At 59.3% G+C, this 13,806-nt stretch overlaps 1 protein-coding gene across 3 annotated transcripts in view; it reads right to left on the reverse strand.

The window, feature by feature from the left end:
* The window catches only part of TEX264 (testis expressed 264, ER-phagy receptor), a 106,521-nt gene that overhangs the window by 21,108 nt on the left and 71,607 nt on the right, over positions 1 to 13,806 (reverse strand). For all 3 annotated transcript variants that reach the window (XM_075939470.2, XM_075939471.2, XM_075939472.2), the window contains exon 5: positions 688 to 853. In XM_075939470.2, the coding sequence (XP_075795585.1) occupies positions 688 to 853 (166 nt within the window). The remainder of the gene's footprint in view (positions 1 to 687; positions 854 to 13,806) is intronic.

The raw sequence follows: 13,806 nt of genomic DNA on the forward strand, positions 1-13,806 counted from the left end.
CACCTGTTTGGGTTCCACGAAAGCGTGAGCACGTGGGAAGAGGAAGTAGCAGCCTGTGTTCTAACAGCTGCAGGGCCGTGACAGTGGAGCTCAACACGGCTGTCATGCACCGACAGGTGTGGTGACGATCGCTTCCTCGCTAGCTACAAAGCCTTCAGCTGGGGCCGCTGGAGAATTCCTGCGCTGGCTTTGGAAAATGGTTTAAATTGCGCAGGCTTCCAAAAGCGACGGCTGCTCAAGAGCTCAGGAGAGAGGTAGGTGATGAGAAAAGGGGACCGCCACTGAAAGGGACAGCAACACCACCAGCGGCCCAACGGAGACTAGCTTACTGTTCCATTGACAACGAAGCGGTGTGTACCCCAGGGCCCAAGGGGATGACAACAGCAACACGTATTACAATGGAAGAGACAGGCTTGTTAGAAATCAGGAGTAATTGTGACAGGCTCTGGGCCCTGCTGGAACTGAACGGATGTCGATCCTTTATGGAACGTGTCAATTCCAGCTGCTGCAGATGTTGTTCCGTCACAAAAGGCGTCAATTCCAGCTGCTCAATGAAGGGAGCAGCAAAATCACCAGCCTCCCCCCTCCATTCTAGCTGCTTTGTCCACATGGCAGCAGGGCCTCCAAGGGGTCTGGGGACACCTGGAAGGACTGACTTCAATGGGGAAGCGTGTGCTCTGTGGGTACCTGTGACATCGGTCTGTGCCTCCTCTGCCTCCACCGCTCTGCTCTTCCTCTCCAGCTCTTTCATTTCCGGCACATAGAAGTCCCCTTGGCGGGCCAGGGGGCAGATGAAATAGATGCGGTCTCCTTTGTAGATCTCCATCCTGGGATGGGCACACAGCTTCCGCTCCTGAAAGAGAGAGCACAGGCACCCAGTGGCCACGTATGCCACGCCCCCGGCCAGGGCCACGGCCGTCTCTCGTCAGCAGCAGCTCCCAGCCTCTGACTCGACTCCAGGGAGCTGCGACTCTATTTCCAGCCTTGGTCCCTGGCCACAGCAGATCTGTGCAGCCTTTGGAACGTGTCCTCGTCAGACACCAGGCCCCCCAACTTATCACAGAATCACAGAACACTAGTACTGGAAGGGACCCCAAGAGGTCATCAAGTCCACTCCAGTCCCCTGCCCTCCTGGCAGTATTGAGCACCATCTAGCCCATCCCTGACAAGTGTCTGTCTAACCTGCTCTTAAATATCTCAAGAGATGGGGATTCCACAACCTCCCTAGGCAATTTATTCCAGTGTAGAACCACCCTGACAGGAAGTTTTTCCAAATGTCCAACCTCAACCTCCCTTGCTGCAGCTTAAGCCCATTGCTTCTAGTTCTATCCTCAGAGGTTAAGGAGAACAATTTGTCTCTCTCCTTCTTGTGACACCCTTTTAGGTACTTGAAAACTGCTACCATGTCCCCTCTCAGTCTTCTCTTTTCCAAACTAAACAAGCCCAGTTCTTTCAGTCTTCCCTCACACTCCTAGCTCATATTCTCTAGACCTTTCATCATTCTTGTTGCTCTTCTCTGGACCTTCTCCAATTTCTCCACATCCTTCTTGAAATGTGGGGCCCAGAACTGGACACAATACTCCAACTGAGGCCTAAGATCTCAGGCCTAAGAAGTGAGGCCTACAAACTGGACACAGTCCTCCAGCTGAGGCCTCCAACTTGGCTCTTGGATAGTACCAGAGGTGGCTTAGAGATACCACGGACCACACCGGAAAGAGGAGGGTGCCCATCATAGGACTGGGCTCCCAGAGTTACCCCCCCCCCAACCACTGGGCCCTTTTTGAGACTCTTTTCAGGCACCACCAGAGCAGGCAAAGGGCTGGGGGCCTCATCGGAGGAGCACTTCCGTGAGCGGCTGCATGGGGAGGCCTTGGGATGAAGACAGGCTGGGATCTCTGCTCTGGACCCCAAAGAGGCCACAAGGCTCAGAGCAGCCTGTTCACTGAACGTGTCCTCTCTGTGTCCTCCTGGGGGTGGTCCGGGGACGTGTAGCCCTGCCGCCACGCGATTTAACCCCCCAGCATGTCCAGTTAGATCCGGGCACAATCCATCCTAGTTTTCACTCTGAGCGCTTCCCGCTGCTCTGTTGGGGGGCAGCCAGCCGGGGGAGCTAGGGCTGGGGCAGGACCATCCTGCGCTAGCCCCGCCCGCTCAGCCAGCAGAGATAAAGGACGCGGCTCTAGTGGAGAATGTGGCATTTCCCCAGGGGGGCCACTGCAGATCTTCCAAGTCTGTACCTTCCACCCAGTCCCCAAATGCCATTGGCCAGGCTGTCCCTACTGCTGTCAGTACTCGGGGTTATTTACGCGACACCTGCCAACACATGAGGGGTTGATCCCAACATCAACAGAACCCCCCCTGCCTACCGCGCTCCCACAGTTGCCTAGAGGCTGTGTCGTCACCAGGGAAAAAAGGTGTATTTGTAACCCGCGTGAAGCGAACACTCATAGCCATCCTAGTGGAGACAAGGCATGTTCGCTGGCCCAGGTAAACCCCAGGGCTTCTGCCCGTGTAGCATCACCTGCCAGGAAACCAAGGAAACGCAAACTCTCGGTGACAGCTGGCACCTAAGGGGTTAAAGCCATCGTTAGGAGGAAAGGGAGCTCGAGCCAATCAAACCTTCGTCAAGGAGACGAGCTGAGACTCGTGCGGCGGCACCACGGCTCAGCTCCATGCCTGGCAGAGAACTGGTCCCTTTCCCGTCTCCCACCAGCCTGGAGACGGGGCAAAAGTAGCTCCTGGTGCCAGCCGTGCCGCGTTCCGTGGGTTTGCCGCAGGGATGACCCTGGCCCGGCGTTTCCACGTTTCCCTCGCAGGGAGGCAGATGTCCCTCAGCTGCGTGTTACTGAAGCACTTGGTAACACTGACACAGGCAAGGGGGGGGGGGGGGGGCTCTGCAGAGGCCTGGCTGATTCTCCGGCCAGGGACCTGCCAAGCATGGTGTGATGTAGTGGGGGGTACCTTGCTGGTTGCTATGCTGGGCAGTGGGCTGTGAGTGACCTCCACTGGCTGCTGGCTGTAGTGCGGCCCAGCAGGGCAGGGGATGAGTCATTATGCAAAGAGGGTGTCTCAACCTGTCCGACCAGCTACGCCCCAGGGAGAGAAACAAAGGAAGGGGGAATGCCGCCCCTGGCTGGGGGGCAGGGCTGGAAGAGAGTTGGTTTCTCTCTGGAAAGCAAGGGGAAGGAGCTAGGGAGGGGGCTGGGATTTAGGGGCCCAGTCACCCCCCATTTCAAGGGGGGGCACTGAGGCCTCCTAGCCCCAGTTCCTGTAACCAGATTACATCTGTGCTGTGCTGTATCCTGCAGGAGCAATAAACTCCCTCTATTCTACTGGCTGGTGGAGTCTGTTTGTGCCACTACGGGGGTGCAGGAGACGGGAGAACCCCGACGTGCCGTCACACACGGAAGCCCCAGCCCGGCGGGGAGAGTCCGCAGTGCGGGTCAGCACCTCTCGGAGCGGCCCAGATAACCCAGGCGAGACGGAGCAAGCAGCTCCTTCCAGAGATTCGAGGGAAGGGGAATTTCAGAGAACTTTCCTTGCCCCGTCCCTCCCTCCTCACCAGCCCACTGCAAGGCTGGCAGCAATCCCACGAGCCTGGCACCCACGGGTGGGCGGAAGCGGCAGCCCCACGAAAGCACGCCGCCCTGAACCCGCAGGTGTCAGCTGAGCAGGACTGGGGGCGGGGGACGGGCACCCACAGAAGACTCCCACTGCGATCATGCCAGCCGGGCCTGGGGGGAGGAGGAGGGACCTCCGCGCGGAAGGAACAGCTGGACGCTCTGACGCACACCCACACCTCGCCCGCCCAGCAGCAGCTGCGGCGCTTGACAACTCCGACGGTTCGCCTGGCAGAGGGGGCCGGCTGTTGATGGCACCGCTACGCTTCGGGGGCGGGCACGCAGGCGGGCTGGTTTTTCTTTTAAAATAACCAGGAACTTTATTTTGGGCTGTGCGGCGCAGGCGCAAAGCCACGTCCCCAGAGAGCCCCGGGCCGAGGCAGCCGCTGCCAGCTGGCCGCTGCACGGTCCCTGCTTGGTAGCTGCAAGGCACAGGAAGCCGAAGGGACAGAGGACCCAAGCCGCATGAGCAGAGCAGCAAGGAATGGGCGGGAAAGGGCCAGCTCGTAGCCATGCCGACCAGACCTGAGTGACAGCTGTGACCAGTACCAGCCGGCCATGCTGGCAGGGGAAGCTTGCACCGTCACTGACCCTCCTCCTATGTCTCAGCACCACTGCACCCGAGTGCCTCATAGCCGAGGCAGGGAGGCGTCAGCTCCCATGTTGCCGAGGGGAAGCCAGGCACGGGGCGGTTAAGTGACCTGCCCAGGGTCCTGCAGGGTGGAGGTGGCGGAGCAAGAAACTGAACTCAAATCTCCCAAGACCAGCGCTCTCTCCACAAGTCCAAGGCCCAGTTCCACTGCTCTGTTAAGCCTGAAACGGTCACCGGCACAAAGGTGGCATTCCTGTGTCTGGGAGGGAAGGCGGGAGCACCAAGCCGCCTGGTGCCTGACCCAGCCACGCTGCCACATCGCCCTGGCGACACCGGAGAGAGGGGATCGGCTTTGCCCTCTGCCGCGACAATAGGAAACAGGCGTGGCTGGGGGTGAGGTACTAGCTCTGCCTCAATCGGACGCGTAAAGCCGGTGCGAGTGAAATCCCGCCCCTCCACGGCCGAGCCCGCCCCGCACACGTCAGCGCTCCTGGTGCCGCTGCAGAGAGCTGCTGGCTTGGCCTTCTGCTGCGTCACAGCGGTGCTAAAAGCAGCCCCAGGAACAGGCTGCTTGCTGCATGCGGCGGGCGTGACTCCAATTCTACAGAGAAAGAAACGGACGCAGAGCGGTTGGGCCTCAAAAACTGGAGGCAGCCAAAACCTAATGGGCCCATCTGGAAATGTTGGCCTTAGCCTTCCCGTGCCTCAGTTTCCCCACCAGCAGCATGGGGATAATGCCACCCACCTCTCACAGGAGGCATGGGGACGTATTACGGTTGTGACAAGCCTTTCAGGACATAAAATGCCAAGTGTCATTATTAATAACCCAAAAGCCCCCTGGGAGCTCAGAGTCCAGATGGGTTCAAGCGGCTGCACCTGCCTTTGGATTCATTTCCTACACCCCAGACTTTCCGGGATTTCCAACCCAGGGCTCTGACTCAGCCCAGTGTCAGAACACAAGTCCCTTGCCAGATCTCCAGCACCTCCAAACTTCGGAGACCGCGAGGGCCAGGATTTTGATGCAGCTCTAACTGGAACAGACAAGGGTGAGGCCGTTGCCTGGAGGTCAGTGCCATACGGAGGAAATTGATTGTGTGTTCTCATCTCTCGTCCGTCTGTGGCAGGAGAGCCTCCAGCAGGATGCTGCGGCGCACAGAGCAGGCCCGATCTGTCGGGATCCAGCAGTGCAGAGCGCTGGAAAGCACGCACGTTTCTGACAAGGAGATGCGTCCCTCAGCAAGGCTAGCGGGAACACGGACAAGCCGTTGGAGGCGTCTCCGCTCCTGCTCGAAGGCAGGTGAACCCCTCTCAAGCGCACAGCACGAACGGCATGAAACAGAAAGGGCCGGGGTGGGCTGGAAAGGCAGAACAGCACCGGCTCTCATCTCTCTTGGGTTTTTTGTTAAATGACAAACTAAACAGGAAGTTTCCCTGCTGCTGTGCCCCATGGGCCTTTAACTCAGCGGCTGCCAGCCCATCAGGCAACGGGCGCGTATGCTACGTTATTTTAGGTTATTGCAACAGAGCCCAGAGAACAATTTTCCAAAGCTTTGCAGCCTGCGGAGATGCTCCCAAGACATCCGCATGGGAGAATCCACTCGCAGGCTCACGATCTGATCCCCAACGCACCCAAAGCCCATGTTCACCCACATCCCTGAAGAGTTCTCCTGCTTTCTCCCACATCCAATGGGCTTAAATTGCAGCAAGGGAGGTTTAGGTTGGATATTAGCAGGGCTCGACAAACCGTGGCGAGATCTACCCGCCAGCCCCGCACTGCGCATGCGTCAGACTGGCACTGAGCATGCGCGCAGCACCGGTGAACGGGGCGAACGGAGCGACCGACTGAAATCTACTCGCCACAGGTGAGTAGAAACAGCAATTTGTCGAGCCCTGGACGTTAGGGAAAACTTCCTGCCTGCCTGGGTGGTGAAACATTGGAGTAAGTTGCCTAGAGGGGTTGTAGAATCTCCATCTCCGGAGTTATTTAAGAGTAGGTTAGACAAACACCTGTCAGGGATGATCTAGGTGGTACTGGGTCCTGCCATGAGGGCAGGGAACTGGACTCGATGACCTCTCGAGGTCCCTTCCAATTCTAGTGTCTTATGATTCTCGATGGCCAAATGGCAACTACCCTCTTCCACCTCAGGCTGGCCAGAAGACATCATCCCAGCCTGTCAGGTGGTCAAAGGGATCCGTGAGTTGCCTGCACCGGATGTCCAAGTTCATTCGATTTCACGCCACCTCCCAGTATTTCTACTGCGCCCATGTGACGTAGTGGGGGTACCTGGCTGGTTTCTAGGCTGCTGGCTCTGGGGTAACCCCCACTGGCTGCCGTGGGTACCAGGACCCAGCAAAACAGGATGAGTCACTATGCAAACCAGTAGGGCCAGACACCCCCCATGGAGAGGAACAAAGGAAGGTGGAATGCTGCCCTGGCTGGGGGGCAGGGCTGGAAGAGAGTGAATTAGTTGCTGGTTGGCTGGGAGCATGGAGGAGACAGCCTAGGGAAAGGGGCTGGAGTTTAGGGGCCCAGTCTCCCCCATCTCAAGGGGGCCTGAGGCATCCTAGCCCAGCTCTGTGACCAGACTACATCTGGGCTGTGCTGTAACCTGGAGAGGCAATAAACTTCCTCTACTCCACCGGCTGGTGCAGTCTGTTTGTGCCATTTCGGGGTGCAGGAGACGGGGGACCCCCAACGCGCCGTCACAGCCCATCACCATGGCTCAGCGTGTTCACCGCAGCTAAAAGGTCAACACCCGGCCACTCACGGTCTTTTCTCCCCTTTGCATTCGGAAGAGGCGTGGGCTGGCGGGAATTTAGCTTCTCTGCTGCGTATTCTCCCCCCGCTTGCAAAGGAAAGCAGAGCAGAGGAGCTGCGTATTTGCACAGTAAGGCATGTCACCCCAGTAACGTTTCCTGGCAGGCTATGGACCAGAGGTGATGGTGGCCCTGCAGGCAGACAGGCTGGTGGTCATCCTTGCCTCTTGTGAAAGGCCACCGGTCAGCCCCAGCCCACGAGCCTTCCCCAATGCAGTGAGAAGTGCTTTGCCCTGGGTGGCCGCCGTCTCTCAGGAGAGCTTGTGGTCCTGAAGCAGCAGCCGGTGCTGGGAAACCTCATAAAACCTCACAGCTCTGAAGGCCAAACCTAGCAGGTCGAATGAACTTGGACATCTGGTGCAGCCAACTCCTGGATCCCCTTGACCACGCTGGACCCGACAGGCTGGGATGTCTCCTGGCCAGCCTGAGGTGGGAGAGTATAGTTGTTGCTATCTGGCCATCTAGAATCTGGGAGGAAGCAGGAGAACTCTCAGGCTGTATATTTTGTGGACACTCGTGTGGCTTTCTCTACTTCCAACGTGCTTCTCTCTCCCCGAGAGCATCATTTCTTTCTTCCTTGGGTTTAATCTTAGCCTGCGGCTCCTCAGTTAGGCCCAGACCTCATTTAGGCCCCAAAATAGCAAGGGAGCGATGTGGTTCGTTCTTGAGATGAAAGAACGGGAGAGGTGGACATCGTGGGGGCATCGTTAGTCACAGAGCGCAGGGGAATCTGCCAAGCACTAGTCCATGCTGCAACGTTTGATTCCAGTCCCAAGAAAGATCTTTGATGCACGGTGCTTATGTCTGATGACAGGCACGTGACGTGCCTCTCAGGCCGCCGGCCTCGCTTCCCTGGTCTCCAGAGGCATGGAAGATGTCAGTTTCCAACATGTTTGTCCAACATCCGCCAGGGATGTGAAAGTAAAGCGCGTCGGAAGCCCGGCCATGTAAAATGGCCACAAAGCGGCTGGCTTTGGGAGGGGCTTATTGGAGCCAGTGCGTTGGCTACACTTCCTTGGGAATTTTCACGCTCCCCTAGAACAGCTCATACAGACACAAGCGGTGCTCGCTACTTACGGGCATTCGTGGGATGCCGTGGCCTCTTTCAGAGTAGCCAGCAGACTTAGCATCTTCTCTCGGCGTCCCAGGGCATGCCCTTGAAACAGTGCCAAAGGCGGATGGTAAGGGGGTGGCACTCACATTTCGTGAGACCCCCCCCCCGTCTGGCCGAGTGTGTGTGCCTGCACCACGCTGCCTCTTCAGCCCTTTCCCCTATGCAGCCCTCTGGCCGAGTCACACTCCTGTGTGAAACACAAGGCCCCTCCGGGGTACACGTCCATCCCTGCGCCCTCTGCTAGCGTCCCTCTCTTCTGTCTCTCCGTTTGTTTCCCCACTCATGGGAATGGTGCCTCCAGGGCCTCCCCTCCTGGAGACTGTTTCTTGCCCTTGTGCAGTGGTCACCAACCAGTCGATCGGCGCTCTCCATGGTGCTGCTGCTCCCTTAGCCAGCCAGCCATTCGATCTTCACCTCTTCAGGGCTCCAGAGACACTGAGCTGAGTCTGATCCTGCAGCGCCTTTCACAGGGCCTTTCTGATTGGCCGGCTCCTCCACAGCCACTCTAGCCTCTTGGAGGACTCGTCTCTGGCCTTTTTTCTGGGGTGGGGTGTAGCAGGATCACAAGGCCTCTGGCAGGGGGCTTCTGAGCCTGGTTCACCCCATCACAGGGAAGACATTCTAGAGATCAGAGCTTGGGAGTGTGGGACTGTTTGGGGTACACGGCGAGAGAATCACTTAACTTCTCTTTGCTCTGAGCGTGAGCACATCACTTCATTTCTCTGTGCTTCCATTTTCCCAGCAGTGAGGTCGGAATGACCCGTCCCAGCCCATAACTGGGTTGGGGGGGGGGGGGGGAGTCTCTGCCCATTTGACCTCCCAGAAAAAAAATCCAAAAATTCAGGAGCCAAACACAGCTGAGATGAGCCAAATGGCGGGGATGGAATCGAAGCAGCCAGATACAGACTCCACCTTGGACTCCTGACAGTGTAAAGCTTCATATCGACACCAAAGGTGACATCGTTAACCTGGCCAAGCAGATGAGTTAAGGACAGACGGCTAATTGCACCGAGCCCTATGGCTCGCAAGCGGCCAGAGGAATGTCTTTTCCGCAATTGTACCCGCTCCCAAGCAGCAAAGGGGAGGTCTCCAGGTCTGCAGTCAGATTCCTTTTGGGAAAATACTGACACTCCTGTAGCCTAACAGGTTTGTGGCATTGCCTTGCTACTTCCAAGAGGCCTGGGCGGTCCCACCTCTTCCTCCAGTGCTGGAAGCCATTCCAGATCCGTGGAGAGTCACAGCCGCACTCTTTAGGATACGTGCAAACGAGGGAGGAGAAACAAACAGCCACGTTGTCACTGGCGACCCCACGGGGCTCGGCTCCTCTCGGGAGCAGATTCCGCAGCAACTGGCTTCTAAATTAGAGGCGAAGAAGGATCCGCTGCCCATTGCCACCCCGACCAGGTCTGCTGGGGGACCCGCAGCTTTTCAGTGGCCTCGAATCTGCTCTCTCACAACCCATCCGGGGGAACAGGAAAAATAAGGGGCTTAGGGGCTGGGCCCCTTCTCAGACCTTGCAAGGGTGGCTCTCGCCCAGCGCCGAGCGACCGAGGCTAGCGAGTGGCCCTCCTCCATCTCCGGGGGCCACAAAATTGTTGTTGCCAAGACGGTCTCCCGCGGCAGAGTCCAAAGATTCACCTACAAATGCACGTGCCCCAAAGACTGCGCACGCACACGGGCGTTTGGCATCAGCTCACCATGGGCCCCTACTTAATTTGTGCTCTTGAATGCTGGAATATGAGCGGAAACCGGCAAAATGTTGCGTCTTCTTAATATCAGCACAACTGACTGAAATGGGGCCGGCGTGTGGTGCAGTCGCGCCTAAATCTTTGTATTTGCCCATCAGTGTGAAAGAAACCATTTGCAGAGATTTGCGTGTCTATGCAACCGCACTTGAGTTGCGGCCCTCGGCTTGTGCTGTGAGTATCGTTGTGGCCCCCGGGGCTCCCAAAGTTGAGTGGCCCTGCCCTAGAGTAGCCAACCACTGGCACAACTGACCAGGGGCCGTGGTGGATGCGCTCTCTCAAGACCGGCCGTGTGCCTGAGAGCTCTGCGGGGCAGGCCTCTGGTCTGTGCGCTGCAGGAGGGCCACGATCGCAGTGCTCACTTACGGCCTGGCGACCTAGGACTATGAAACCCTGCCTTGGGGATTTCAAGGAGCCGAGTGGGGAGAGGAGAGCCGAGGGGAGGGGGGGAGAGGAGAGGAGAGCCGAGGGGAGGAGAGGAGAGGAGAGGAGAGCCGAGGGGAGGGGAGGAGAGGAGAGCCGAGGGGAGGGGAGGAGAGGAGAGCCAAGGGTGTGGGGGCAGGAGGAGAGCTGAGAGGCCGAGTGGGGGAGAGGAGAGCCGAGGGGAGGGGAGGAGAGGAGAGCCGAGGGTGTGGGGGCAGGAGGAGAGCTGAGAGGCCGAGTGGGGGAGAGGAGAGCAGAGGGGCCAAGGGAGAGGAGCAGAGAGCTGGCGGAGGGGGAAGAAGAGAGCCGAGGGGGGGGAGAGAAGGGCCGGGGTGGGGGAAAGAAGAGCCAGGGCGGGGAGGGAAAGGAAAGCTGGGAGGGAGGAGAGCCGGGGGGCTGGGGTGGGGAGAAGAGAGCCGGGGTGGGGAGAAGAGAGCCGAGGGGCCAATGGGGGGAAAGGAGAACCAGGGCAGAGGAAAGGAGAGCTGAGGGGGAGGGGAGAGCCAAAGCGGAGGAAAGAGGAGAGCTGAGAGGCCGAGTGGGGGAGAGGAGAGGAGAGCCGGGGGGAAAGGAGAGGAGAGTCAAGGGGGGGGGGGGGGGGAAGAGAGCTATGGGGGGGAAGGGAGAGGAGAGTCAAGGGAGCGGGGGGGAAGAGGAGAGCTATGGGGGGGAAGGGAGAGGAGAGTCAAGGGAGCGGGGGGGAAGAGGAGAGCTATGGGGGGGAAGGGAGAGGAGAGTCAAGGGAGCGGGGGGGGAAGAGGAGAGCTATGGGGGGGAAGGGAGAGAAGAGCCGGGGTGGGGGAAAGGAGAGCCAGAGAAGGGAGAGGTGAGCCAAGGGGTGGGAGAGAAGAGGAGAACTGGGGGGGGAGAGCCCAGGGGGAGAGAGGAGAGCCAAGGGGCTGTGGGGGGAGAGAAGAGCTGGGGGGGAAGGAAGAGCCAAGGGGGCGGGGGGGATAAGAGGAGAGCCCGGGGGGAGAGAGAGGAGAGCTGGGGGGGGAAGAGGAAAGCGAGGGGGGAAGGGAGAGGCGAGCCGAGGGGGGGAGGAGAGCCGATACCAACAGGAGGGCATCGGGCAGATGGGAAGGAGCCAGGAGCAGCAGCGGACGGCACAGTGGAGGGGCCGAGGAGAACACAGGGTCTGGAAGGGAAGTAGGGTGTGGGGCAGGCTGGGGTGGGGTGCAGGGTCTGGGTGGGAGGTACGGATCCCCTCCTTAGCTCCGGCCCTTTTGATAAGGTGGCCCTGGGCAGGCTGGGGAGCTGGTGTAGGGAAGGAGGAAGCAAGGGGCGAGGAGCTGGGGGGGGCGGAGGACAGGCGGCCGACGGAGGGAGGGAGGCAGACGGAGCGGGGCGAGACGGCTGGACGCAGTGGCTAATCCCCGGGGCCAGAGGCGAGCGTAAGCAACCAAGCAGCGGAGCTGGCTGAGAAGTCAGTTGGTGACACACGGGACCACGAGAGAAGCTGCTGGCAGACGCGGCTGCCGTCGATCAGATCCGACTGTGGAGCAGGCCTGAAGCGGAGAAGTAAATGTGCAATGAATTAGCAACGGCTCAATCAGGCAGTAAATCAATGGGGAAGTTAAGCAAGCAACTGATTTAGCAACCGCTTAGCCAGGCCGTCCGTTAATTGTGCGGCTAATCAAAGCATGGAGTGACGAGGGAGGGGCAGAGTCTGCCAGGCAAGCTGCTTGGCTCGTGGACGCATTGCGAGCGCTCCGGAGAGCACGGCTTGGCAGGCTGGAGAGTGGGTGATGTGGGCAGGGGGCAGGCTTCAGGCTGGGAGGGGGCGGCAGGAGAAAACAAGGCCCGGAGAAGCCGAGCCCAAAGTCCCCCGGCCTGTCCACAGCAAAGCCAGCCAGCCTTAACGCAGCCACCACCCTGCCCTGTGCTCCAGCCCCAAACGTGCCCTGGCCAGGCAAGGCTGAGAGGCTGGCTTGTGAGCCGGATGCGGCCCCGACAAGCTGTAGCTCGCGTCTGCTCCCAGGCCGGCTGATGGGAACAGACCCAGAGCTCAGCATCCGAGGGGGGCGGGTGCTGGAAAAGGCAAAGACAGAGCGTATGATACTCCAGGGTGCCCACGTAGGAGGGAGGTGGGCTCTCGGGGGTCCTGGGCTGGCTGTGCCCCCACTGCCGGGAGGCGAGGGGCAGCCCCCACGGCTGCGCTGGCCCCCACACCGCCCCTCCCAGTTAATTAGCAAGCTCTGTGGTTCGGTGACTGCCGCTCAGCCCCAGCTGGTCTAAAGGGCAGGGGACAAGGAACACCAGCAAGCAGGCTGCTCCCTGCCTCGCACCTGGTGCCCGTGGGCGGGCACAACGGCCGTTTCCCTCTTCAAGGCCAAGCGAGAGACACCGGCCAGCGCAGCAGCATCTGCCTGGGCGTGCCTCCTGCGCCCCGCCAAGAGCTCAGCGGTGATCTGCTCCGCAGACTGTGGCCTCTTCGGGGCAGGGCCCTGGCGGCTGGTCGTAACTGACAGCAGATCTCTGACGGGTCTCTGGCCGTTATTGACAACTGAGTGTCTCTGGCCATAATTGATGATGGGGGTCTCTGGGCGTTAAGAGGGGGGTCCCTGGCTGTTATTGACGATGGGGGGGTGTTGGTCGCTGGCCGTAATTGACGATGGGGGAGTGTCACCAGCTGTTATTGATGACCGGGGGGGTCACTGGCCGTAATTGACGACAGGGGGTGTCTCCAGCCATTATTGACAAGTGGGGGGGGGGGGTCTCTGGCCATAATTGATGACGGGTCTTAGGAGGAACAGAGCAGGTCAGGAAGGCTTGTCCCTGGCCCTGCAGAAAAAGCTCATCATAATTTGAAACCACCACCATCCTGCCACAACTCAAGCGAAGGCCCTGCCAGGGGCGTACCCACGCCAGGGAAGAGCCTCCCTGCACCGGCCACTGGGCAGGTGAACAGCAGCCTGCAAAAGGCCCAACGCGCCGAGCGAAAGCAAATCAGGTTTGGTCTGAACAGCAAGAGGCTTAAATGATGGATAGATGGGCAGGCAGACAACAGATACACGGCAGCCAGATTGATGGAGACAGCTGAGAGATGAATAAATGGAGGCTGCAGACAAAGGGAGACAGAGATTGACAATTTCCCATCTTCATTCCCGCCAGCAAGAGCTATGTTTTTAAAGACACAAAGGCAAGAAAGGAGCCGGCCAGCCCCGAGCGCCACGTGCACCGCTCCGGCCGTGCAAACGGGAAGCACCGGGGGGGCCGGAAATGTCACTACAGTGCAAAGAGGCAAAGGAGAATCAGGCCCTCCATCCACAGAACCTCTGCCTCCCCAAAGGAGCCAGGCAGGCAGAGCGACTCCCGGCCTCGACAGACATTTCACTCAGCCATTCAAATCCTGGATTTCGAAGCCACGGAAGGGCTTATTCCCCGCCCCCTCAAAGTGCCCCAGCTGTCACACTCTGCCCCCTGGAGGCCAGGCAGGGAAACCTTTCGCCTCTTCCATCCAACCCCCGTTACTCCAGCCTCCCCCAGCTCAGC

This window comes from Pelodiscus sinensis, chromosome 11, assembly GCF_052426305.1.
Source record: "Pelodiscus sinensis isolate ZL-2025 chromosome 11, ASM5242630v1, whole genome shotgun sequence".
Taxonomy (NCBI): Eukaryota; Metazoa; Chordata; order Testudines; family Trionychidae; genus Pelodiscus; species Pelodiscus sinensis.